This window comes from Heloderma suspectum, chromosome 1, assembly GCF_057233095.1.
Source record: "Heloderma suspectum isolate Gila_16-S chromosome 1, 16-S_ref, whole genome shotgun sequence".
NCBI lineage: Eukaryota > Metazoa > Chordata > Lepidosauria > Squamata > Helodermatidae > Heloderma > Heloderma suspectum.
This window is the reverse complement of record NC_139458.1, coordinates 209,326,154-209,353,082: the sequence shown is the minus strand read 5'-3', so window position 1 is coordinate 209,353,082 and position 26,929 is coordinate 209,326,154. Positions and strand designations below refer to the sequence as shown.

At 45.4% G+C, this 26,929-nt stretch overlaps 1 protein-coding gene across 5 annotated transcripts in view; it reads right to left on the bottom strand.

The window, feature by feature from the left end:
* The window catches only part of LOC146358689 (caspase-10-like), a 28,126-nt gene extending 3,499 nt beyond the window's left edge, over window positions 1-24,627 (bottom strand). Inside the window, exons 1-10 of one of the 5 annotated variants that reach the window (XM_084817779.1) lie at window positions 24,260-24,627; window positions 16,338-16,681; window positions 15,137-15,236; window positions 13,059-13,194; window positions 10,774-10,856; window positions 9,792-9,825; window positions 7,694-7,765; window positions 5,560-5,645; window positions 3,901-4,012; window positions 999-1,524 (exon numbers count right to left, since the gene is read on the bottom strand). In XM_084817779.1, the coding sequence (XP_084673905.1) occupies window positions 999-1,524; window positions 3,901-4,012; window positions 5,560-5,645; window positions 7,694-7,765; window positions 9,792-9,825; window positions 10,774-10,856; window positions 13,059-13,194; window positions 15,137-15,236; window positions 16,338-16,651 (1,463 nt within the window). In that variant the 5' untranslated portion in view covers window positions 16,652-16,681; window positions 24,260-24,627. Of the gene's footprint in view, window positions 1-713; window positions 1,525-3,900; window positions 4,013-5,559; window positions 5,646-7,693; window positions 7,769-9,791; window positions 9,826-10,773; window positions 10,857-13,058; window positions 13,195-15,136; window positions 15,237-16,337; window positions 16,682-23,724; window positions 23,980-24,259 lie in introns of those variants that run through there. The other 4 variants (XM_084817758.1, XM_084817768.1, XM_084817790.1 and 1 more) reach the window with 4 other exon arrangements.
* Between the last annotated feature and the right edge of the window lie 2,302 nt (window positions 24,628-26,929).

Below are 26,929 nucleotides of genomic sequence, written 5' to 3'. Positions count from 1 at the left end.
GGGGCAGTTGGGCAGCCTGGCTCCACCACTAAGACCACCTCTCCTGCAGCTGGATTGCTACCAGTTGTGCCAATCACCTGCTCAAGGGACAGGCAGTGCAGGATGTTAACAATCCAGGCCCCTCTCCTGCCTGGCACGTGAAATAAAATGACACCGCAAAGACCTCTAGCTCTCCACTGACGTTGCACTCAGAAAGACTTCACAGCTGAGTTGGTAGGTTGACCTGGCCAGCACCTTTTCCTGAGGAGTTGCCAAAAGACTGGTGCTAGTCAGACTTCCACTTTTAGCCTGGGCTGGCAGGGGGTGGGGGAGGTAGTGGTCAGATGAGATCTATACACTGCCAGTTCATCATCCCTGTTCTTTGATGTTGCACACGAAGGAGAATGACACGAAGTGTAGCTTTCCCACACCTGTAGCCCATGGAGGGAAAATCTGAACTTCATTTCCTTGGTTGCTTTATATGACAAAGTTGTGAAAAGACAGAGATTAATTCAAATTCTAGGACTACCTCTTCCCATATCTACCTGCCTGTGCTTTAAGATCTTCTGCTGATGCCTATCTCCAGATGCCTCTTTTATCCCCGGTACATTACAATAGAAAGGACTTCTTCAGCATTGGCACGCTGGCTATGGAACTCCCTCTAAGCTCTCCTGGTGCTTACGTGCAATCTTTTTGGTGCTGGATAAAGAAGTTTTTACTCTTCCAGGCATTTTAATGTCAAGTAAACATTTTTAATTTTGAAGGATTTTATCTGCTGTTTTATTGTTTTGTGATATAATTGATTGCATGCTGGCCTGACAGGCTGATGGTCCTACCAACAACTTATGGATATGCACTTGGGGTTGGATCTAGATTTAGTCATACTTGGAGTAGATCTTAAGTACCCTTGATTTCAATGGGTATACTCCAAATATGACTAAATCAGGGTCCAACCCTTGATGTTTTAGCCAAGATGTTAAGTTAAACAGGGAAAGGCTGCCACGTGTCGTAAGTATTACCTTGGTACCAGGTGCTCTAGCTTAGTACAGAGAGCCTGAATGTACCATGTGCCCTGTTGTACATGCCGGAATGAGAGATATCCATCCACAGTGGCCATGCCAAGAAGGAAGTCTGCTTCTGCTGGAATACTTGAGGTCAGCTGCTGTGAAGAGACAAATCCTGAACTCTGTGCATCTGCTCCAAGAGGGACAGGATCACGGGTGTCTGCTTCGAGGTAGACGGGTTGTTGTGTCTTTCCACCTTGACATGCCTGGATGAAAAAGAGTTTGGGCTTTTTAGCCAGCAGTGGGCACCGGATGGCTGTGAAATAGGACATGATGGCACGGATGGAAATCAGATTTGCGTCCGTCCCATAAATCTTTCCAGATTCGCCGTGAGACAGAATGCAGCATACTAGGCAATCGCTGTCTTTCCAACTTTCAGAAGATTGCCAATGCTGCAAAAGTTGTTCAATTTCTGTTGATGTCTTGTCATCATATTTTCTCACGTCTAGCCCAAGCCATGTAAACACACGTTCCAGTTCCACTGTTAAAAGAAGAGGGAGACAGAGGTTAGCAAAACCTACCAAAACATGGGTGCTAATTTAAAGAAAAGTTATGCATTAATTTAAAGTCTACATAAACATGTCCCATAGATGGAGTTTACACCTTTACCTTTTGCACTACTTATCTACAGTCTCTTTATTAGGATAAAACAGATTTCATAAAATGTCTCACATTACTCTTGCTTTTTTTGATAATCCAGTAGAATATGCTGTATGAGCATACCCACCCATTAACCTCCTCTAAGCCTAATGTCAATGCACTAAACCAGGGGTAGGCAACCTGATGCCTGCCCATGTTTTGGACTACAACTCCCATCATCCCTCCCCACTGGCTGTGCTGTCTGGGGCTGATGGGAGTTATACTCTAAATCATGTGGAGGGCACCAGGTTGCTTCCCCATGGCTACACTCACCAATGAACCACAGCTGCAAGAAGAATACATAAGCTTTGCCCCTGTTTGCCCCTGAGCTTTCTATGAAACTAGATCAGCCTTCTCCAACTTGGTGTCCTCCAGCTGTTTTGGACTTCAGTTCCTAGGCTGCCTGGGGCTGATGGGAATTATGGTTCAAAAAATCTGGAGACTGCAGGGTTGGGGAGGGCTGGACTAGACTATGGTTCTATTTAAGCATTACGAAAATGTCTGCATGGGGAGGGGAACAGCTACATGCTCCAACCCCACCTTCCCTCCAATCTTCCCTGCAATTGGAAACCCTTATCATGGAGGCTTCCCAGTTACGGGGAGGACAGTAACCACATTCAGCTCCCACTCCCCCTTCAGACCATCCCACTCAACCTGGGAAGGGCCAGCACACACCCCGTACACAGTGTGGATACACCCCCATGCATGCCCTTTCGGAATTCCTGAATATGGCTTCTCTATTTTAATTATAAAGGAAGTTATCTTCCAGCCTTGTGTTCAGCTACCCAAAATGAGCTGAAAAACGTGACTACAATTAACTGTTATGTCAGTATAATATCTAAGGGACAGCAGTGTGTGATATGTTTTCTGAACAGTTGAAGCAGATAAAAGATTTGAGTAAGGACGTTAGAGAAATCTGCCACGGATTCAAATGAGAATCCGCAGCGGATCGGCCCCACTTACCTCCTCTGCGCGAGGATTCCACACGAGACAGCACTCAGCTGCTTGCTCAGCTGGAGCTGTTCTCCGTGCCGATCACTTTTTTTTTTAAAATGGTGATCGGCAGGATGTGCCCATAGACTTATACACAAATAGATGTGTGAATCTTGCGTATAAGTCTGTGTGTCCATAGGCTTATACGCAAGATTCACGGCTCTATTTGTGTATAAGTCTATGGGCACATCCTGCCGCTCACCATTTAAAAAAAAAAAAAGGCGATCGGCGCAGAAGAGAATAGCTCCAGCCATCCAGGTAAGCGGCCCTCAAGCTGGGCGGCTCTGCAGAATCCTCACGGAGCAGAGCCGTTCTGGAGGATTCTGGTGGGGGGGAGGAACGGATTGCCTCCGCCCCGGGCCGATTCCCCACTGGAACAGACAGTGGGGAATCCGTACATCCCTAGAGCAGCATCCAATGGACATTACCCTATACACTCATTCATCAATATATTAAAGAGTTCCTTTATTCCTCAAAAAAATATATCCCTGGCCTTTCACAGTGTTATCAATCTAATTTATACCAGTTAGCAGCAGAAGCAAAAGGAACAACTGTGTGGTGGTGAAGCTGGTAAAATAAGTTGCCAGCTTCTTCCTTGCCACAGGGCTAATGCCCTGACCAACTGCAAATATTTCTTTTTGTCTGCATGTGCTCCATTTCTACGAGCAGGAATTTCACGGAGGTATCCACCTCTGAGTGATAAGACCATGATCTGGCATAAGTCTTTTGCTGAAGTAGCTGTGGTTGTTTAAAAGTTTTCTCCAAGCTTTTGGACCACACAGGGTCTGTCATCAGTCAAAGCAGGAGCAGCAAAAAAAAAAAAAAAAAAAAGCCTAAACACCTAGGTTTGGATCCAATACCATGTGAACAGAAGTCTGCACATGCAGTGGGACTTCCCTGTCCTCTCCCCCCCGCCACATTCCCCCCATCTGCTCCAGAGGGTCCCCCAATCCCCCAGAGCAGATTGGGGGGGGTGCTGCAGAGGGAGGGGAAATCCATTCCACCAGCAGTTTCCCTTCCGCTGGCAGAATGACACCATTGGATCCAAGCCCTATTCTGGACACAAACAAAAAACACAATTTCCACAGCCTGAAACCACATAAAAATTGCACACCAGCAATTATACTCGACTCCGTATACGCAAAACACTTTTTAGAAAGCTATGTTCAAGTGACAATGGGAGACAAGCCACTCCAACACAAGCGTTTCCTTTGCAGTCACTTACTGGCATCTTTCTGAGATCCGTTCCTTGTTCCGAGACCCCCCTCAAAATTGATATTATTAAAAATAAGGCAGTATCCTCTGCGTTGCCCATCCATTTTATAGAAAGCTGACATCTGTGAAATGAGGGGGGGAAAGTCAGACTTAATTGTCTTATAGAAGCTTTATAAGCTTGAGATTCAAAGCTTGAGGCACATCTAAATGTCAGTGGGACTCCTCAAGAGGACAGACTTGTCAGAAAAATTTCAACTGTTCTTACACCAGTGTCTGAAATCCTGCAATATGTTCTTTTGGCAAGGGTAGTTTATTCCACACCAACTTCCTTGCTCTCCTACTAGAAAGCCAACTGGAACACCCAACCTTTAAGAACTTCAGAGGAGGCCTTGTTGGCCATCCCATGACCAACAGAAAGTCGCCATGTCACATCTTGGCAGTGGGGCCTTTTCAGTAGTGGCACCCACCCTCTGGAAGACCCTCCCCCATGCAGTTCAACAGGCCGAAAATGTGGTATATTTTAAACACCTCCTGAAAAACGCACTTGTTTTAGGAAGCTTTCTCTGGCTTGTAATTAATCATGCTGCAGCTCCATTTTGTTGCTTTTATTTTTATTGTAGCTGAAATTGTTTTAATACTGCATTTTAAGCTGTGATTTTAATACTGTATTTTAATGCTGTGATCTGAATATTGTTACACATAAAAGGTTTAGGGATTTTATTATATTAAACAATATACAAGTATTAATAATAAATAAATGATCACTAGAGCAGCCCTCTTGGATCAGATCAAAGGTCTGTCTAGGGTTGGATTCAGATTTACCCTCTTTCAACTATGCTGACGGAAGTGGACTTCTCACCCTCTCCTTCCATGGGAGCCCCTCCGGGCCCCTGGAAATGCTACCGAGAGAGACAGGCAACACTGCTGAATGGGGTGAGCTGTGGTGTGTGCGGGGACAGGGGATCCCCCAAAATCAAGCAGAGGGATCGTCCATGAACAGAGCCCTTCCTCTCGCAGAAGGCAGACCCTGGATCCAAGCCCATGGCCAGTATTCAAATTCCGACAGTGGCCAGCCAGGTGCCTCTGAGAAAATGTCATTCCCTTCTTGCAAGCAACAGCCCCTGCCCCATTGTTTCTCCCCAGCATCCAGAATTCAGAACGCAGTGCCTCTGATCATCCTGTTTAGCTGTTGGGGCCTGCAAATAAGAAGGATCTCCTTCTATGCCACCTACATCAGACCCACCCAACCAACACTCCTTCTTCAATGGACATTTCTGGCGATCAGCACAAACTTACTCTGGTCACCTCTAGAAATTAGGCCAGAGTTGGGAGGTCTACATGCAGGAACAGTAGACAGTGTCAAGTCATGATCTGTACTACCACAATTAGAGCATACAAACAGAATTAAATGTAAGCCGGGGTGGGCAATTTGTAGGCCAAAACATCTGGAAGGCCACAACTCCCATCATCTCCCACCATTGGCTATGCTGGTTGGGGCTAATGGTAGTTGTAGGACAAAACATTCAGAGGGCCACAAGTTGCCCCAAAGGGGACATTTAAAAGTTAAGGACTGGCCAAAATAAAACTTACTAAACAGACTTTAGGCCAGATGTAAGCCACTATATGCATTGATTATATGGGATATTCAGGAAACCAGAAGATGCCAAACCTCTGCTGTAGTTTTTGATTCAGCGTCTCCCATAGATCGTTGCAAGCTAGGTCCTGAGGGGACAAACACATTTCCTTCTTTGACATCTAGAAGAGAGTTACAAACAAAATCTTGATTTGCTTTATGTTTAGTTAAGATTTTTGTTAGGACTGCCTTAATTTTTATGCAATTATTAAAGTAATCCTATTTTTTAAAAAAGAAAAACCCTAAAATCACTCACTGTATATGTTTCTTCCTTCATGTGCATATTCACTTCAATTAGATATACTTCAGGGACAAACATTTTGTTTCCTGACTGATAGTTGGCTCCTTTATCCAAAGACAAAACTCTTTACTGACAGTAGTATGAGCAGACAGATGAGAATGGCCATTTTACAGCTCAAATGGTAAGAGCTTACAGGGAGGAGGAGGTTAATAGTTTTTGACCCACAAAACTAATCCCCACTTAAGAAATTTACTCCAGGTTATAGCAAGTCCAGTGGTGGGGGTGGAGGGATAACAATAGCAAAGACATCACAGTATCTTTTGATGCATATCTTATTAAAGTTACCAAAATGTGTGTCATAATTGTAGGAGAACATTACACCTGCTTATTAGTTTTCTTAAGTCATTTTATTCTGACTAAACACACACCAAAAGAATCCTGTCACATCCTCCATGGGGCTTCCTATTACTGTTCACATTAGTTGCCCTTACAATACATATTATGCTCTTCATGAAGTCTAAAGGTTATGCATGTGTTCCACTGTGCTACTGCCAAACCCCCCACAACTGGGTCGACGCCCCCCCCAATTACTCATGCTGTAATTTCTTTGGTTCCCAAAGCATTAAAATAAGCATATTTTTTTAAAGGGAAGTCAGAGTCTAGATGTATCTAAGGGGTGGGGTGGAGCTGGGTGGAATATAGGGACCTCATGAATGCTGAAATATAAAACTGAATCTTAAGAAAACAAGAAAAACCTACCCTAGCAAGGCAGCCCTTTAACATCAAACTGTTGGGTCCAGTTGCACATATGTTTAGTTTAGGACGCAACGCAAGAGCACTGACCCAGCCACACCCAGCTATTGGGCTCCTTGAATAGATTAAAAATAACAACAACAGAAAAAGCTACCTTAAGGGCGCAATCCTATGGGGATAGGCAGCTGCCTCCGAACTCGGAGGCGACCGCCTATCCAGTGCAGGGCAGGAGAAGCACGGAGGGGATCATTCCCTCTGCACTCCTCCTGGCCGGATTTGCAGCTAGACAGCCGATTGCGGCTGTCTAACCACGCAGGAAGGCGAAGCTTGGGAGAAGGCTGCTGGATGACACACTGGATGTGTCGTACCAGCATTTCTGCCTTCCCCGCGCTGGGACGCCCCGTTTTGGCTGCTCCGTGCTCCTCTTCCGAGCGTGGAGCAGTTCTGCGCCGCCTCCAAGGCAGTGCAGAAGGTTGGTTCCCGGAAACCCACATATCCTATGGCTGTCTAGCTGCCGACTAGTGGCCATAGGATTGCTCCCTCAGACACTCCACCCTTCCTCATTTTCCCTGTGCCCAGGTGAAAGTAACAACAGAGTTATGTTTGCCTTCTCTCTATGGAGTTGTTTGAAGAGACTTTCCTGCTTGACTCAAACCCAACTTGACCTGCTCTTTATCTCCAAATTAACATACAGCTAGTGAATGGTGGGGACTTAAATGAGAGAGAGACTGCCCTAGTTTTAATTATTTTAGGGCACAATCCTATGCATGTTTAGACAGAAAAAAGGTCCTACAACTCCCAGCATGCCCCAGCCATCCATGGCTAGCTGGGGCATACTGGGAGTTGTAAGACTTTTCTTCTGTCTAAACATGCATCAGACTGCACCCTTAAGCACTGCCCTGCCTCCTCACTCACTCTGCAAAGTCCCACCTGCTCATTCTCTCCACTTATTTGTTTATTTGATTTGCCTGCCTTTCCACCAAGAAAATGGGCCTCAGCAACCAGCTTGCTTGGTTAGAATTTTGCCAACAGGACACCAAGAGGCATCCCTCTGCTCCTCCCTTGTTCTCACTCTCCTTTGGTTCTCTTGCAAAGTTTTGGTTGCTTTCACAATTAAAGAGAGGACAGCTTGGAATAATAAAGGCCAGCATCCACAGAAAAATCGCACAAACAGACCTGGATTTGCACTTAAAGATGACAAACTTCCAACATACTCCTTCAGGCTCCCAGATTCTTCAGGATAAGGATCTACTTGGAAAGTAAAGGGGAATTACCAACTGTTGCAATACACCTGCCATTTGCTTTCACTGTCTGCCTTAACTACAGCTGCACTAAAACCTTAGCACACTACCCTGATTGTAACACCCACAAAGGGCAATTCAAATAACTCTAAAAAGGAACGAGAGAGTAGGGATCTTTCCTAATTCACACTTCTGGTTTTTTTCCCCTTTGGCAGGCAGAAACCATCTCCAGGTATAGGAGACATTTAACTAGAGCTTGTAGCAGGGGGGCTGGTGCTAAGTAGCATAACGTAAGTGATGGTGGTGGTGAGGGATGGATACAGACCTATCCTTGCTTGTGGGGTAGGGTTTGGGAAAAACTGGGTAGAGTTCCTCCTAGAATGTTTTGTTGGAGGCACTTATTGTTAATGAGGAAGAGAGGGTGTCCCGTCCCCCCCCCCCCCCGGCTTGGAGCTGGTTCTTTGCGGTACGAATAACCATGGGATATGTATTCAGACGTCCCTTGGCCTCCAATCAGTCATCTGTTCATAGGAACACAGGAAGCCGCCTTATACTGTCAGCCCATTGGTCCACCTAGCTCGGTATTGTCAACACTGACTGGCAGCAGTGGCTCTCCAGGGCTTCAAGCAGTTTTTTCTGCCCTACCTGGAGATGCTGGGGATTGAACCTGGGACCTTCTGCAAGCAAAGCAGGTGCTCTACCGCTGAGCTACAGACCCTTCCCTGATTAATTTCATGACAATCCCATGAGGCTGCAGGGAGGAGTCTTGCAGAGAAAACTTTCTCTCATCCTTTGTGGTGGTAAGAAAGGATTAACCACGTTTCTTTGCTCATCTGCAAGATGAGCAAAGAAACTTGGCAAATCCAACTCTAGCTTGGTCAACAAACCATGGTTAACATATGGCTTAGAGTTATGTCTGAATGCAGCCATTATGTCAACTTCCAAGTAAAATAGCTACCTTCTGATTATTAGCAGAAAGAATCACCAGAGCACAATCCTATGAGCATTTACTTGAGCTAGTCCTACTCCATTCATTACATACTCTCCTTAATAAGTGTATTTGAACCTCAGACACTTTCATCAGAACACAATTCGATTCATCAGAATGCAAAAGTGTATTCTGATATCACCAGATACATATCGGTCCATGTCTAAAAAGGAACCAAGACAGGTTATTGGATCAGCCTCACTGAAAGTAGACTGGGATTCTATGACTTCTAGAACCTACAAGAGATGGTACATGGAACAATTCAAAACAGCTGATGATGGACACAGAATGTCTATATTTGAACTCAGTCCCAATTCCATCTATAAAGACCTATTTTGCCTAGGACTCAAATACTTCAGGGCCCATCTCTGCTTGTATCAATTCTCCCACCATCTTTGGCTGTTGGATCAGGCCTGGCTTCAGTTATTCACTTGGGGACCCTCCAGAGCAGATCTAGGGGGCATGCGGAGGTGAGGAAAGGATGGGGAAGCCCCATTCTGCAAGTGATATCCTTCTGCTTGTGGAATGATGGCTCTGGATCCAACCCTTCATTTGTGCAGTATGAATAGCAAGCCACTAGAAGAAGAGCCCTTGCACCCACAGAGTGACCTCCCTCTGGAAATGAAGAATTGTCCCTGCATTCTAGAAATGCTGGAAACCCTTCCTCAGGCCTTTGGAATTTCTCCTGAGAGCAACTTTTCTGACTAGCCAAGACATTTTCTAGTTGTTTTATTATGTTTTCAAAAATGCTGTTTGGACTGATTTTTTATATGAACATAGATTTATAAATATTTTCATCTCTCACTCCACACACACACACCCCGCATGTGTGGCTCACACAGCAGAAGAACAAAACTCTACATTCCCCTTAACCTGGAACATGATGGCATGACAACGCTCTTCGCCAATTCGTGAAAAGTGTGACAGAACGCCTGAGGACACTGAGACCAAACGGGAAGAGCTATGCTGCCCAAAACCTAGATCTAGATATGCCTGCTAGGGAGACCAAAATACCACAGCACACTACTTTCAACCAAAGACTTACCAGGATTCCTTGGTAGGTGTTTAACAGTGGGTTCCTGAATGGGGAACAAACAAACAAACAGATACATTAACAGTGCAATCCGACATGGAGGTATGCCCCACTGAGGTCAAGTGGACTTATTCCCAGGCTGTATATAGGATTGCAGCCGAAGACAGCAATCCTAAGAGACTGATGCTTTATAGATAGAGGACTCGGGTCTTGGAGCCCTCTGTATATCCGAAGCCCTGCCAGGTCAGGCGGGAGGAATGAGGGAGGCATTTTTGCCTCCCGCTCTTCCTGTTTGCTACTTGTAGCTAGACAGGCTCCCAGCCCATCTAGTTTGCTTGCCTTTCCGGGGATGGGGATGACAGCCGAGCACCAGTTATTTTGCTTTACATCTTTTGAGAAGATGGCTAAGAGAGATGGCTGAGAAGAGAGGGCCAATTATCTACTGCATCCCATGAACTATACACTGGGATTTATATTAATCTACCAGTGAGTTATCACAGATCAAGGATTCTAATACATCACTCTAAAACTGGCTGGCAGAGCTGAACAGAGACGTGGTCAAAAACAACCAGGTAGTACGCCTGTTTTACAGATAAGGAACACTGAGGTTGAGAGATAAGCAATTAGCCCAAGGCAAGCTGTGGCAGGGGTTCCCCTCCCCTGTTCTTGTTAAAGTCAGAAATCCTTGGAGATGTACTGAAAATAACCCAGAGATCTATCAGTAGATCCCAATCTATGTTCTGTCTGCCCCTGGTTTAAACTATCTTGAGTCTACAAGAACCCTCCCCAAAAAAGAGGGAGGGAAGGACCCGTAGCTTAAAAGGCAAAGGGCATGGCTTAAGACCATGCTCGCTGGGGATGATGGAACTTGTTTTCCAACACAGGTCAGGGAACACTGTCTACTAAAAGTATTTTAGATATTTAAAAGTTAGAAAATAATATCAACTACTCTACACAAATGGGAAAAAACAGCAAACATTTCTCTGCAGCATACCTGAACTGAAAAATTTCCAAAAGATGGTCTGTTAAATTCACGAACAGAAGAGGGAGCAGTTTCTGTGCTTTCTTGATTAGACACTGAAAATGAAAAGAGAGCAGACAATAAAAAGGTTTGAGAATTCTGCCTTCCTCTTGCTTAATCAAAACTAAATATTCTGTACGGGTGATTGGTCCTATGAGAACAATATTCTCATGATGTCACCTAAAAGGATTAGGCAGAGGGAGCTCTAGACCTGCAACTATGAACAAACAGAATGGAAATCTTTAGCAAATCCCAAGGATTTATTTTAGTTTAGTGCCCAATGCTGGCGACTGGTTTAAAAGTGCCCTCTTCTTGTATCCAAAGAAATAAACTGTGCCCCTCAAAAACTTTGGACTACAACCCCCAGCATTCCTGACCACTGGCCATGCTGGCTGGGGCTGATGGGAACTGAAGTCCAAAACATCTGGGGGGCACCAGGTTGGAGAAGGCTGTGCTAGCCCTTCCTGCCCCATAAGGCAAGGACAGCCTACCCAGAGGCAGCATCAGACTTGTGGTATACATACTTTTATTTGCCCCCAAATCACACCCCTCCTGCATAACTCACAGCCAGTCCCCTGCCAGGGAGGAGAGTAAGAAAGCAAAGTAACTTCCTCTTCTCCCTTCAGGGTAGGATCTGAGCATGCACAAGAGCCACCAGGCCCAGGTGAGGACAACAAAGTGGTTTATCTGCCTCCAGTGAAGATGCTGGAAGAGGAAAACAAGACACTCCTGTTTTTCCATCCCCCTCTCCTGGCCTCTCATCTTGGCCATGCTATCACAGCCAGGGCGGGGAGAGGGCCATAGTTGAGTGGTAGGGCCCCTGCTTTGAAGGCAAAAGGTACCAGGTTCAATCCCCGGCATCTCCGGGTAGAGCAGGAAAAACTCCTGCCTGACATCCTGGACAGCCATTGCTGCAGTCAGTGTCGACAGTACTGGGCTAGATGGACCCAGGGTCTGACTCCGTATAAGGCAGCTTCCTGTGTCCCCCAGCTCCTGAGCAGCTCAGATGAAGAGAGTCCCTGCTCTGCAAGGCCGAGGAAATTGGCTCTTACTCCTCTAAGGCAGTCCTCCAGATGTTGTTGGGATACAACTCCCATTGGCCATGCTAGCTGGGGCTGATGGGAGGTGACGTCCACAACATCTGAAGGGCACCAGGTTGGGGAAGGCTGCCCTCAGGCAAGGTGCAAATAAGATGTCCAATTTATACCATATAGAATGCACATTTTTAATATAGATCACCTTTCTGTTTTACACACAAGGAACTGAGGTGGATAGTGATTTTTCCAAGACTACTTCACTTCACCTTTACTTGCCTGGTTTGCAAGTAACAACAACCATGAGTATGGGTTGTCATTGAATCATGGATTGTTGAATTGTGCGTTGACTCGTGGATTGCCGTTACATGTGAACCCTGCACTATGGTTTAACTAAGGGTTAACCACAAACAATCCAGGAAGAGAACATATGGTTTGTTGGGTTATGAACTCTGGGTTGTTCATGGTTAACAACTCATAGTTAAACCATACTGCAGGGTTCGCACATAATGACAACTGACGACACAACAACCCATGATTCAACAACAACCCATGATTCAACAACAACCCATAATCAACCTATACTCTGGGTTGTTGTTACAAGCGAACCAGGTCACTGGTGAACAGGATCAGATCAGATCTCTCCAGCTCATTTCAACATTTATATCCAGTGAATGAGAAACTCTTTCTTTAAAAATCCTTGGTAAACCAGGAACAGATCCAAGATTTCTTAGGGCCAACCGAGATGTGGGACTTCTTATGACTGACCAGGTAAGTTTGTCCCTAAGATGGGTGTCAGAGGTTCATTTTTTTACTAAGAAGAAGCCATGGGGGAGGGAAGCAAAACCTAACCTCCCCCGCTACTTTCCCTCACCACTCTGTGCTGCTTTAAGCTGTTTTTCCCCAGCCTGCCTGACAGGGAGAAAACAGGGTAAAGCGGCAGTGTGCAACAGGGCAAGGCAAGGCGTGAGTGGGTGGATGAGGGTATTGCTCTCCTCCCCCTGTGCTTGTCTTAGTATAAAAAGTTAACTTTCCCTTCACCCACTTTATAGCCACACAGATAAGCACATATACACATGTCTGGTTCGGCCCTCAGTTACATAGCCGAGTGCCATAGCAACTCACTCAGAAGACACACACAAATAGCCACAGCTGCGTAAGATAAGAGGAACTATGTGTATTTCTGTGAGCTTGAGCAGAGATGGCCTACTCAGAATCAGACACCTTTTCTTTGTTTGTATTTCTCCACTTTCTTCAGGAGGTCAGGCGATAATCTCAAACAGATTTGTTCCAGCATTTCCAGGTTCCTCTCTTCTAAAAGGTCTTGCTTCTCCAAGGATGTCAGCAGTTCTAGAGAAGACTAGGAACGAAAGCAAAAGTTATTGTTATATTCTTATTTACACTTCACCCCCACCCGAGTCACTAGTCTTTCCACATCTCTGGACAAGTTTATGGGCAGCCAGAAGCCCTCATATGCTTCTTGTGCTCCTCAATCAACCAAAATGATGAAATTACTCCTAAAAGCAACACGGAGTGGGCCTAATTCATACTTGCAGTTCTGCAAACCTAGTCTGTTTTGACACACTGATTTTGAGTTCCAGAAAATTATGGAGATTCAGAGGTGCTGTGTGAATGATTAGGGACAAATGAACCTACCCAAAGCCTAAGATTAACATCAGAGGCCCTGGTCTCTGGATCTCCACTAGTTAAGATCAAATGAGTGGGTACCAGAGACAGGTCCTTCTTCCTGGTGGCACCACAACTGTACTACTCTCCCTGGAGAAGTCTGCCAGGCCTGGTTTTAGACCTGCTTTGACAAACTTCGTATTCCATCTGGGCTTTGGGGGATTGATTTTATTCTTCTTGCTGGGTCTTCGAGCAGATTTTTGCCAAAGTGTTTTTAATCAGCTTGATACGGTGTAAACTGCATGATAGTGTGCAATTTTAATTGTTTTACTGTTTCACTTTCTCCTTTTTTGTGAGCTCTCTTGGGGTGGGGAGGGGAAGAAATTATTTTAATGGTGGAATAAATGTCTGAGATAAAATCCTTTAAATAAAATCCTTTCACAGTAAGATTCCAGCATTCCAGAAATTGCCCAGATTCACCCTTTAAACTGTGGAGGTGTGAACGCTACAAGCCACAGACAAGTGATGTAACTGCAGCCCCTTGGAAATCCTTGTTTAAGTGAACGTGGCACCCACTGGCACGATCTGCAGATTCCCGTTACGTATCAGGACTGTCTTTATGAAGACAGCCCAACACTCATGCTCTGAGAACTTCACTCAGATACCATTACATATGAACCCAACTGGGCTATCTGTGTCCTGCATGGCTAGGTGCCTGTTACTCATGACTTTCAGTCACATGCCCAGGAGTTAATTCCCTTTTTAGAAGTACAGACTGAAGCCATGCCCCATTCCTTAATCTGAAATTCACGCAGCTGACTCATACGTACATTACTTGTGAACAGGCTCCACCCTGGAAGCCATTTCCAGAGGGGCAGCTGTGTTTGTCTGTTGCAGCAAAAACAACAAAGCGTCTTGTGTGGCATCTTAAAGACTAACAAATTTATTATGGGCTAAGCTTTTGTGCAGTTGAATCCCCTCCATCAGATGCAATTCCGCTGAGAATCACTGCGTTGGGTAACTGCATTCTGCTCCATGATGGCTCATCCTTATGTGTAAGTCATCATTTAATGCTGTGGGTTATCCCAGGATGAACGTGCATTTGCAATTGAGCAGAGAAGCATTGCACATGCACATGCTCAAGCTTATTAGCAGCAGCAGTATTTTTACCATCAGCTGACCTGTTCCGAGGTTTACCCTAATCCCTCTTTTCTGAACCCTCAGCCTCTTAAGCAATGCAGGCTACCATCAATATCAGCATACTGTGAAAACCCCTTGGGCATTTTCCCCAGGACTCTAGCAGGGAACTCTTTTATACGCCTTTTGCCAGGGGTGCAGAACCTGAGACCCGGGGTCCCAATCCGGCCCTTCTGGGGTTCCCTAGATGGCCACACCTCCTCCCCCTGGCTCCACCCCATTCCCCCTCCGACAACCAATTGTTTGGAAGCTTCCTGGCTTTTGTGCAGCTTCCCCCCCATATTCTAAAAGGTTGAAATGCCTCCCTTAAGGCTTAGTTACTGACAGTAAGCACTTTAAGCTAACATCTGCTGGTGTTTTGGCCCCACCCCCTTTGCCCCCACCCACGACTGGAATGTGGCCCCCGTGAGCGTCTCCGAAATTGAATTCGGCCCTCAAGCTGAAAGAGGTCCAGCACCCTGGCCTTATGCTTTACTCACCAGGGAGGATTGCTTCTTGGGAAGATATTCCCTCAGAAGGAATATGGCATTCCCCACCACTTCCTTAGGGAGCTCCTCGGATACTTCATACAGCATCTGTCTGTGTGACAAGTCTGGTAAGGCGAGCTAGGTCGACTGCGTAGGCATTACACATCCTCTTTTATCACCTCCACCTCACCCCACCACAGAGTTGGCCCAAGATATTTTGCCGCCTGAAGTGAAGACAAGATGATGCCCCTTCCCGGCACAGAAACTGCCAAGATGGGGAGTTGAATCTTTCTCCAACACTGGCAATGGGAAGTGTCCTCGGCCACACCTGAGGGCAGCAGGCTAGCTTAGGGGGCCCAGGGCATACACAGCTCTGTCCGCCAGCAACTTGCCGCTCCTCAGTTGCCAGCATGCGCTGCCTGAGGTGGCTGCCTCACTCTGCCTGATGGCAGGGCTGGCCCAGCCACTACAACCCCATCCTCCACAGTTCTTCTGGACCAGAAACTCTGATGGGTAGAGTTCAAGGATAGGGCAGAATCCAACGGGACACTTACATCCCTGATTCGCTTACGCCCTGCCAATTCCCTTGGGCAAGCAGCCCCCACGCAATTTAGCGCTTCTGGGGCAAACCGAAACAAGTGGAAATACTTGTTTCTGGAAGGAGGCAGGTCAGCAGAGGTCGCATAAGGGAGTTCCACTGACCTGCCTCCTTCCAGAAATGTGTGTTTCTGCACATTTCAGGGCTTGCCTTGGTAGCGATAAATCTTCCTTGCGTAAGCAGTGGGACCCACTGCTTGCGGAAGGGAATTGGCGGGGTGGAAAGGTAACGACAGGGGCATAAGAGCCCTGTTGGATTCTGCCCAGAGGGCTCAAAGTATTCTATTAAATCCAAATAACTAACAAAAATGTTCAGCACTCAACAGAAGGAAGGTAATTATCAAATCAGTGCTTTTCAAACAAAAATGGAATCTTCAGACTTTTATTTATTTATATCTCACCTTTTCCTCCATGGAACCCAAGATGGCATACATGACCCTCCTCTCCATTGTATCCACACAACAACCTTGTGAGGTAGGTTAGGCTGAGATTCAGTGACTGGCCCAAAGTCACCCAGTGACTTCATGGCTAATTGGGGACTTGAACCTGGGCCTCACCAATCCAACACTCTAACTAGTGCAGCACTCTAACTAGTACAGTCTCATGAAAGACTCACCGGTATTCAGAGACTCTCCCTTTCAAAGGCAAATTTTCTTGAACTTGCTCTTTGGTATAGCCAAGTTTCTGGAGCAGGAAGTTACACTTCATCCTGTAGAGAAGTTCTGCTATAAAAAATGTGTCCTCCTTATTTATTAAGTCTTTATTGATGAGCAGCTGGAAAATATCCTGTGCAGATCCTGCAGTTTCCAGCTTTTTGACGGGGATCCAGTCACTACAGAGAAATTTTAGAGCCTCCACGTCTTCCTGCCCTAGGTTTTCATCGATTGCCAGAAGCTGCTGGCGAAACTTTATACTATCGCTGTCTTCCATGATGGTGGTTTTTCTTAGGAGCTACGATTCCTAAAATAGAGGGGTGTGTGTGCACGCACGCATGAGAGAGAGAGAGAGAGAGAGAGAATGAGAGAGAGAGAGAGAGAGAGAATGAGAGAGAGAATCACTAAAGTATAAGAGATAAGATGGTGCTTAAAAACAACAACATACACAACTGACTAGAGATGTGAAAGCCTGGACTCCCCCCCCCCAAATGGCAGTGGGGGGAGGAACCAGGAAAATTCAGGGGGAAAGTTGCTCCCCAAATTTTCCAAAAATCCCTAGAAAGAAACAATTAAAAAAATATTTTCTGGTTTTCCCTGCCTCCACCCCCGTTTTTTCTGGTTTTTTTCCCCAGCTTTCACATCTCTTCATCAGACCAACCAACCAATGACAAATGCACAGCATTAACTAAAAACCGAGTATCAACCATGCCTAGCAGAAATGACAGGAATTGGCGTTAAGTAATTTTTCCCATACCAAACTGAAGGTAAATAGTTCAGCAAATGATCAAACAAGGAAGAACAGTTAAGCTGAAGCGTCACTCGCCTCTGAAACGTCTGAGGGGCACAGAGGGACAGAAGGTGCCCCTAAGGGCACGCGCTTAGAACTACTGGAAAAAGCCGCAGCCACGTTCTGCCACTTGTTTCATTACGCGACTATAGCTAGCCCACCTAAAGTACATCTGCAACAGATGTTTTCTTCAAGACTCATCTCAAGGCATAACAAGAGCAGCAGGCAGAGTGTGCACCTCATGCCGACAGGGCCTCCAATTTGTTTCTACTTCCCAGACTGAGTTGTGTGTGTCACTATATTAAAACACCTTCTTTGCTTTAAAAATCCACAAGGCAGCTAACACCAATAAAATCAAATGCAAAATATAGAATCTCATAGCCTAACTCGGCATTCTCCAATCTGGGCCCTCCAGGTGTGTTGGGACTACAAACCCCATCAGCTCCAGCCAGCAAGGCCAATGGCGTGGAGGGTGCTAGGCTGAGGAATACTGGCCTAATCCAACAACTCAGCAAATCAGCAAACCACGGAACAGCAGCAATGATTAGTCTGTGACCCTGCCAGATGCCACAGGAATGCCAGAACACCATAGCTAAAGAGATACCAGGGAATAAGTGGGTATACAAGCAGACAGAATCGGCATAAAAAATTGAGTCTCTGACTGTTAAGATTCATATTGAACTCATGAACTCATATCGGTCTCTGCTTGCTAGTCGAGGACAAAGCTATCTGTTTATTGCACAAAGTTTGCTATGATCTTAATCTGATCCTGTATTTATTTAATTATTCAAAATACTTGTAGGCTGCTGTTAAGGATAAAATCCCTGTTAAGGTAGCTTCCAATAGTTAACAGAAACACAAATCACAGGAACAAAAAACTTCCAGACAAAACTAACCACGGATAGAAACCAGCAATAACTAAAACATCAGGCACGGCAAAATACAGATTAAAAAATACGCATTTAAACAACCGCTGCTAAAACCATTTCAGTTTGTCAGATCGTAAAACCCACTCTAAGGGAAAAGAAACATATCTTTAGGTGTATTCTTAAGGCCTGCAATGATGGACCCTGATATACTCCATTTGGCAGTGCATTTCACAGCCTGGGGCCACAGCCAATCCCACCCCCAAACCCTAGGGCTTACCTATGCACACTTCCCTGGGAGTAAGCTCGACTAAACAGACTTCTGAACAAACATGCATAGAACTGCTGTGGAAATTTCATAAACATCCAGAGAGTACAAGTTTATGGGCTAACAGTGAGAAATGATGTATTTTACGTTGTGAACGCAGTAAAATTAGGATTTGTAAGAAAGTAAGTATTGAATATATTTCCATTTTTCCCCAAATATCAATTTCACCCCATGAGAGAAAGGGGTGTGTGTTTTTCATATGGCTTCAAAACAACTAAACATTTTACATTTCTAGTAAAGGTTGCCAAGTGGTATAATCTACTCAAATATAAACCAGGTTTGGAGGATTATTTATGCAGAATTGATGGGTAAACTCCAACCTAAGTCCTACTTACTGTAGACCGATTGAAATAGGACTTAAGTTTGTCATGACTAACTGAAGACCCACTCATTTCAGTGGGTCTACTTTAAGTAGGATTTATATTGTTTTTGACCCAGTAAACTTAATCTGAGAAGAGAATGCACTCCTGCCAGATTTCAGTCAATGTTATCAGCAGTAAATTAAATCATGAGCAGATTTTATTAAGCAGAATATAACTGACTGCATTATAGATGCTGAATGAAATCTTATTTTACTGTTTGATTTTAGATTTTTGGACTGTAATTCTTTGTTTCTTGGAATTTTGCAACGGGCAACGGGAGTGTGTGCGTGTAATGCTAAACTACAGTTTAACACTATTTGCACGAGCAGAAAGGAGCCATGTGATGCCTTGGGTTCATGCAATTCTGCCCCCATGTGAGCGGGAAAAAGAATAAACCAGAATTCAGTCTTCCCTGAGCAGATTCCTGGCTTGTCATTACATGAGAACCTGCCCACAAAAAACTCTGGATTATTTTCCTGGATTATTTCACAAATTAGAGTTTATTTTAAACCACAAGTCCTGGTTCCAAGCCAGGAATCTGCTAAAGTGAGACTGAGTTCTGGATTATTCCTCATTCCAGCCAAGCGAGAGGAGAAGGGAGGGAGGAGGATGTGAGCCCGGCAGTTCGCATGGGCTCTTTTCTACTAGCGCACATGGCGCTACATTGTAATTTAGCATCACGTGTGGACACCGTCAATGGCTCAACGGTAAAATGAAATTAACTGAAATGTTGTTTATGGCAAAAGGAGCCGTGCAGCAAACTAAATGTAAGAAGAAACCAAGAATTAACATTTATAGAGAAGAAGCACAAAGAAATGGAGGAGTGGTTTGATGGGTGCAGAGAAAGTGTGTTCCCTCAAGAACAGAACTTGATAAGAAAATGTGATCAGCACTCTAATGCACCAGCATCAAGCCAGGCAGCAAGGAATAACAGTGGTGTGCCCCCACAGAAAACAGCATATCCTATGGCCGTCTAGCCGCTGTGTAGCGGCCACAGGATTGGTCCCTAAACAGAGTATTATTTACACTGCTTCATTCTTACAACCAAGCCTTGCAGTTCTTTGTCACACTATCTTTTGCATGCTTCCTCCCCACCCTACTTTTTTTTTTTTTTTAACCTAGACAGGGAATATCTTTAAAACATTCCTATACAAAGTCTTTCTTATGTCAGCAGCCATGACAGCTTGTGAGGTTATGGATGGGAATATAGCAGAGGTGCAGGATTTCTTTCATCCTGAGGGCCAAATTCCATATCTGAGAAGTTCTTAAGGCCGCATTCCAAAGCAGGGACAATGTACAGGCAAAAGGGGCAGGGGAGAAACATAGCATTTACCAATTTGTTTCAAAAAATCTAATTCAAAAAATGTTTAATCCCATTTTTAATTTTTCTTAAAAAATTATATTTTTCTACCCTGGCATCTGCTGTTTTTCTATTTGCCCTTCTGTTGTTAAGCGCATCACAACCATGCCACAGAAAAGTCTTGACACCAGGGTGGGTAAAAACCAATTATTTATCTTTTTTAAAAAATGTGAATCGGATTTTTAAAAATGTAAATTGGATTTTCTGGATTAAAATCTAAAAAAAAAAACACCATAAAGAAACTAACTTTCTCCCAAACTTAAAAAAAACATAATCACAATTATGCTAAACCTACACTTACAGTATGATAAACATGAAGTTTCTAACCAATAAAACATGGGCATTAATTTCAGTTTCTCATCTCATGAAAAAGGCTCTGTCCAGCCTGACTGCCCTTGCTTCTCGCAAATTTTGGGTTTTCTGTTTTTCTGAGTAAAGTCACATGTGCGAAGACACAGCCTGGATGGGACTGTTGTTCTGTGCTTATGTGGTAGTGGAGTTGGGCCAAGCAAGGGAGAGGGGTTTCTTAAGACAGTATAGCAAGATGGATAAAAACCTGATGCCTTTAAAAAGTCCATGGATTTTTTTCAGCCCCCTATCACCTTGCTTTGACCTACCAATCATGGGCATTTCATTTGTGCTTGCGACTTTGTGTTTTTTGTGTTTTTTGAGGGCAAGGCTGGGCCCAGACAAGGTGGAGCAGAAAGGAGCAACACTGAAAAGAAAAAGAGACAATAAAATTGTCCAGTGTCCATATACCTGAATTCTCATACTAAGGATGCAATCCTATACCCATTTACCTGGGGGTAAGCCCCACTGAACTCAAATTAACTTATTAGGAGACAGGTATAGTACTGTGCTGTTAACTTCAAACTGTCATGGCCACTGATTATATTTCCCTCTATAGGTAAAAAGGAAAGCATGCAAAACATATACAGTGTCACAAAGAGCTGCAAAGCTTGCTTGTAAGAATGAAACAGTGTAAGTAATACTCCACTTTCTTGTAAATTCATAGGGCTTAGTGGTCAAATTTGCACCATTGGTCAGGAAATATATGAAAAAGTTTCAATGGGAAACTTGATTTAAATAAATCCACCCTGCTTGATACTCATAAGAACAGCTGTACTGGATCAGACCAAGGGTCCATCTAGTCCAGCATTCTGTTCACACAGTGGCCAACCAGCTGCCCACAGGAAACCCACAAGCAGGACACGAGTGCCACAGCACCCTCCTGCCCATGTTCCCCAGCAACTGGTGTACCTAGGCACACTGCTTTTGATACTGGAGGTAGAACATGGCCATCAGAACTAGTAGTAGCTATTGATAGCCTTCTCCTGCAGGAATTGGTCTAACTCCCTTTTAAAGCCATCCAAGTTGGTGGCCATCGCTACATCTTCCTCCTCCTCCTCCTCCTCCATTGCTATTCCATGGTACCTCTGCTACGATTTCAGTTTCCTATCATTACCTTACTACACCAAAATTGGAAGAGAAACAAGAGTCACACATGCAGTACTTACTGCCATCTTTGTCCCCTTCCTACAAACAGAACTCCCAAGGCCTGCCTGCAATAGGTTGTTAATATCTACCTCTTAAATATTACCACCATGTGGTTTTATTTATCTCCTCTCCTCTAAGGAGTTCAGCACCCATTGTTCCCTTACTGTATTTTTATCCTCACAACCACCCTGTGAGGTAGGTTACTCTGAGAGGTAGTGACTGGGCCAAGGCCACCCAGTGAGCATCATGACTGAGTTGGGATTAGAATCTGGGTCTCTCCAGTCCTACTCCAACACAATTACCACTACACCATAATGGCTCTCCTTACAACAGCAGTTCTCAAACTGTGGCGTGAGCACCCACTCTTGAGGCACCTGGAGGGGTGGAGGGCACCAGTTTCTAGAATGGGTGTAGGCAACCTGGTGCCCTCCAGATGTTTTGGACTATAACTTCCATCATCCCTGACCACTGAGGCTGATGGGAGTTGCAGTCCAAAATATCTGGAGGGCACTAGGTTGCCTATCCTGGCTCAGGTGTGGGCAACGTATGGCCCTCCACTCGTTTTGGCCTACTACTACCATAAGCCCTAGTCAGCATAGCCAGTGGTGAGGGATGATGGGAACTGTGGGCCAAAACATCTGGTGGGTCACAAGCTGCCCACCACTGTAACATAGAGAGAAACAGGATCCTGAAACAGATGGTGCCTTCCTCCCCCTTCAAGCAAGACCTGGGCTGGCTGAATGCCCCCCAGCAAAAGGATTCACACTCATGGATTCACACTGGATTTGTGGGAGATGCAGAGAGTGAGCTCGCATCTCAACACGATCTGGGAAGCAGGGAGCACAAAGAGAGGTGCTGCTTTGTTCTACAAATGTGCCTTTGAATTGTCCTGCTCTATTCCTCTTCTTGCTTTCGAACTGTGGTGCTGGAGAAGACTCTTACGAGTGCCCTGGACTGCAAGGAGGTCAAATCAGTCCATCCTAAAGGAAATCAACCCTGAGTGCTCCTTGGAAGGACAGATACTGAAGCTGAAGCTCAAATATTTTGGCCACCTAATGCGAAGAGAAAACTCCCTGGAAAAGACCCTGATGCTGGGAAAGACTGAAGGCAAAAGGAGAAGGGGACGGCAGAGGATGAGATGGCTAGATAGCATCACTGATGCAATGAATACGGACTTGAGCACGCTCCGGGAGACAGCGCAGGACAGGAAGGCCTGGCGTGCTATGGTCCATGGGGTCACGAAGAGTCGGACACGACTGAACGACTGAACAACAACAACAATTCCTCTTCTACACCCAGCATTCAGATCCCCACATGGAGGATTCTCTAACTCACAACTACCTGTGATCCCCATGTGCTCTGCTTGAAACAGACAGTTGGTGCTGGAAACGCCCAGAAGGCACAATAGATTTAGAAGTGGCGGCATGTACAAAAACATTAAGAAACACCAAGTTACACAGGAACTCTCACATGTTAAAATTAATGGCATTTGCCTTTCTATGGAACTAACAACTCAGCCCTCAACAGAACTGCTTGGAAGGTCAGTGGCATGCACTCCCACATCATTGTGCATAGGATTGCAGCGTAATACCAGGGTCTCCTGATCAGCCCTGCAATCTTACATGTTCTTATTTATAAGTCCCTTTGAACTCCATAAGTCTTAATTTTGAGGAAACATACGTAAGAGGCCTGTGGTGCATGTCTCAAAAACAGGAGAGCGACTTCACAGCTTGTAGGTAAGGAGGGACACCCATTACTTTCTAAGAAATGCTCAGGCTTGGAAACTTTAGTTGGTTGTTTAAAAAAACCTTCTGAATAACTAAAAGGGCCCCTTTGATTAACTCATCAACATATTTGTGTGTGCGTAAATGTTAAATCTTAAAATATAAAAGTTCTTCTGAAAATTGAAGGGGGCAGGGCAGGTGCCATCTTGGCAAGCCAACTTTCTCATGCACTGGGAGAAGGAATGCCCTTTCTAAGATGGTGTCTGCGGGGCTGTGACACAGATGTCCATCATCTCTAAAACCACAGGAAGAATTGTTCCCCTCTTCAAAACTAATGTCTTATTCCGATTCAGACCAATTAAAAATGTGTGATAAAATTAAAGCGTATGATCATTTAAAAACCCGTACTGAGGTTCATCTCACCAAGTGCCAGTCCTGGTAATAGACGCAGGCCAGAAGACCGGATCAATTCTACAGGGCCAAGGCATCTGTGGAATAACTTCGGGATTCGCTTTTATCGTACCCGACAAGGGCGGGTTGTTTATCATAAAGCGCCTTTTTAAAGCTCCACTCCCATTTTGGCACCAGGCGCCTCTTGCCATTTCCTGATTTTTTCTTTCAATTTCCTTCGCGCGCGTTAGTTTCGGTCTTGTATATTTCTCATCACTTTTGCAGCCTGAGCTGAGAGCTTTTGCAACATTCCCGTGGCTGCTGCAAACAACGATCGTTAGTTTCTTACTACCTCCGGTTGGCGGGAGTGGAAAGCGACCGGGGTGGGGGTCTGGGAAGATAAGAAAGTAAACGGCCCGATTTCCTGGAAACTGGAGAGGGAGTCTCTTTTCTTATTTTTGCCAAGGCAATCAAACTCGCGTCATCATCTCTCACCATGAGTTCCTAGACGATTCGTTAGCTTTAGATGGAATAAAGTCCAAATATGGGGGAAAGGGTTAATACGTACCTAACTTTCTCGGAGTTTTCCCTCCGAGTCCATTCGAAAGAAATCGACCGCAATATTGAAACGCAAAGTGCGTTAAAGAACCCCTGGTGAATTTCACCCGGTGCAGCAAGTCACGGCGAATGTCATCTCCACCGAGGCGCAGAGAAGATTCGAAGTGCCTCCTCTCGGCTCTGAAATTTTTTGAATTTCCTGGTTTGCAACACCGCAAAACCCGCCCAGCGCTTCCTCGTCAGCCGTCACTAAGTCAAAGCTCCACCTACGCCTGACAAGGCCAAACCAGTAAAGGAGCGGGGGAAGTTAATTCCGCCCAGTTCTCTTCGCGTAACTGCGAGCCCTGCTCGTCGTTTGCAAAACAAGCAAACAAACCCGAACAAGCAGCGTTACCAAAACTTACAGCCAGGAATGTCTACGCTGGGGCCTAAGCAGTAACTTTAAAGCGAGCCGAGACTCTTGCTTCCTGCCTCTGAGCATCTCTACACCAGCCTAAAATCCTGCATTTAAAACGGGGCTTTCTGCTTCTGTTTCAAATGCAGGATCACAAGGGGCTTCATCACACGGAGCTTTTATCCCGTGATTGAGATCGCTCCTTCACAGAAGTATGTGCGCTCTTTACACGATGCCGTGACCCTCTTGCACTAAATGCTCTTTGTTCAATTTTTAAATAGATCGCAGATAATGAGCCATCAAATTACCCCTTTGTGTTCAGCTTCAGTTTCCTCCGTGAAAAGACTTAAAGCGGCAAGAAGAGGAGCGAGATCAAGGAAAGATAATGGGGATCTCTACACCTCAAGTTTATTGCGCATTCCCGGTTGCTCACTCACTGAATTGTGCGGGTCCATTTCATGACGTCGTCGTTGTCCAGTCATTATTCCACTGTTTCCTCCCACCTATCCCGAGTTTTCCTCAAACGGAAAAAATGGGGTATTTTTCCAGATATGCGTAAATGGAGCGCCACGTCCTCCCCGTGTATTTCTCCCCTAGCGTGAATGAAGCACTGAGTGGGGTTGTTGGGGGCGTGGCCATGATGTCGAAGGTGGTGAGGAAGGCCTGATGGGCGTTCAGTCTTCCTGCTCCTGCCCCATTTTGGCTCCTTGCCATTTTCGGCCTGCCTGTTCAAAATAGAGCAGCAGGGAGGGGGGGCAGCAGAGTGGAGGAGCAGCAGAGGGGCTGAGCAGCAGGGACTGGCCAAAAGCATGGAAGAGGGAGGTGGGCCCGGGGAGATCAGTGGGGGGTGGGCGCTGTCTGCATGTCAGTCCCCATCCACCAGTAATGTGCAAGGGGAGGGAAAGGGAAGGAACCCAGGAGCAGGTACCGCTGAACCTGGAGCGTGTGTAAATACCTCTTTACGGAAACATAACGCTATGGGGATGGCTATCTACAGAGAAGGAAGCGCGTGTAAAGGGAATCAGTTGTAATCCTGCATTTAAAACAGAAGTGGAAAGCCCCGTTTTAAATGCAGGATTTTAGGCTGGTGTAGAAATCCCCAATGGAAGACTCAGATACAGGGAGAAAAGGGGGGGGGGAGGAAGCACATGTAAAGGGAGTCAGTGGTGATCCTGCATTTAAAATGGAAGCAGAAAGCCCCATTTTAAATGCAGGATTTTAGGCTGGTGTAGAAATGCCCAAGGATGCCCTTTTTCACCCACTTCCTTTCCCTCCACCCCTTTCCCCTCCTTCTCCCCATATCTGAGTCTTCCATTCTCTTTCCTTGATCTCACTCTTCTTCTTGCCGCTTTTCCTCTTTTCACGGAGGGAACTCAAGTGGAACACAAGGGGGGGGGGCATAATTTGATAGCTCATTATCTGTGATCTATTTAAAACAGAAGAAAGAGCATTTAGTGCAGGAGACGCCCTGGAGGGTCACGGTGTCATGTAAGGAGCCTACAAGTTACCATGAAGGAGCAATCTCAATCCCAGGATAAAAGCTCAATGTGAAGAAAATCTCTCCTCAAAAACCAAGAGAGAGATCATGATAAATATTTCGTAATTATTATTTTTTTAAGCAGAGGGAGGAGCACTTCTATTCCTTCTTCTAAATATCATCTTGGAAGGATATACGTATACCAGGTGGCCCAAAAGTAGGTATAGAGTTGTTTAGAATGTTGATGGGAGGGGGAGAGAATGTGTGAGTAGAAGATATGTGGATGGAGTCAAAATGACAGTTGGGAAGAGTGAGTGACAGGGAGTGACAAATTAGTTAACTGTAGAGAGTGAGGGGAGTGAGGCCCTTAAGTAGGTATATAGTTGTTTAGTTTTTTACTGTAGACCTACTTTTGAGCCACTCTGTATATGTGTGTGTGTGCGTGCGCGCGCATGCAAATTACTAAAATAGAGGCCCCAAGTATGATGATGAGTAGCCCCAGTACAAACTTGTAACTTCCCACTGCCTCCCAGGGCCCGCCCTAGGATAATAGCGTGCTGGGGGAGGAGTGCCTTTGGTGCTCCCCCCATCAGTTTTGCAGGGTCACCCAGAGGGTTTCTGGGGCCTGGTGCAGGTGTGATGTTGGGGGCCCTGCTGCTGCCCCCTGCAAGGACCTGTGCATATGTGTACAAAGGTGGGGGCCATGTGTAGGAATCATGGCCTGCACGGACTACATCTGAGAACTCTCACCTGGAGCGCCTCGCCCAAGCAGAATGATAGATGTGCTCCATTTTTTTTTTCTTACACGG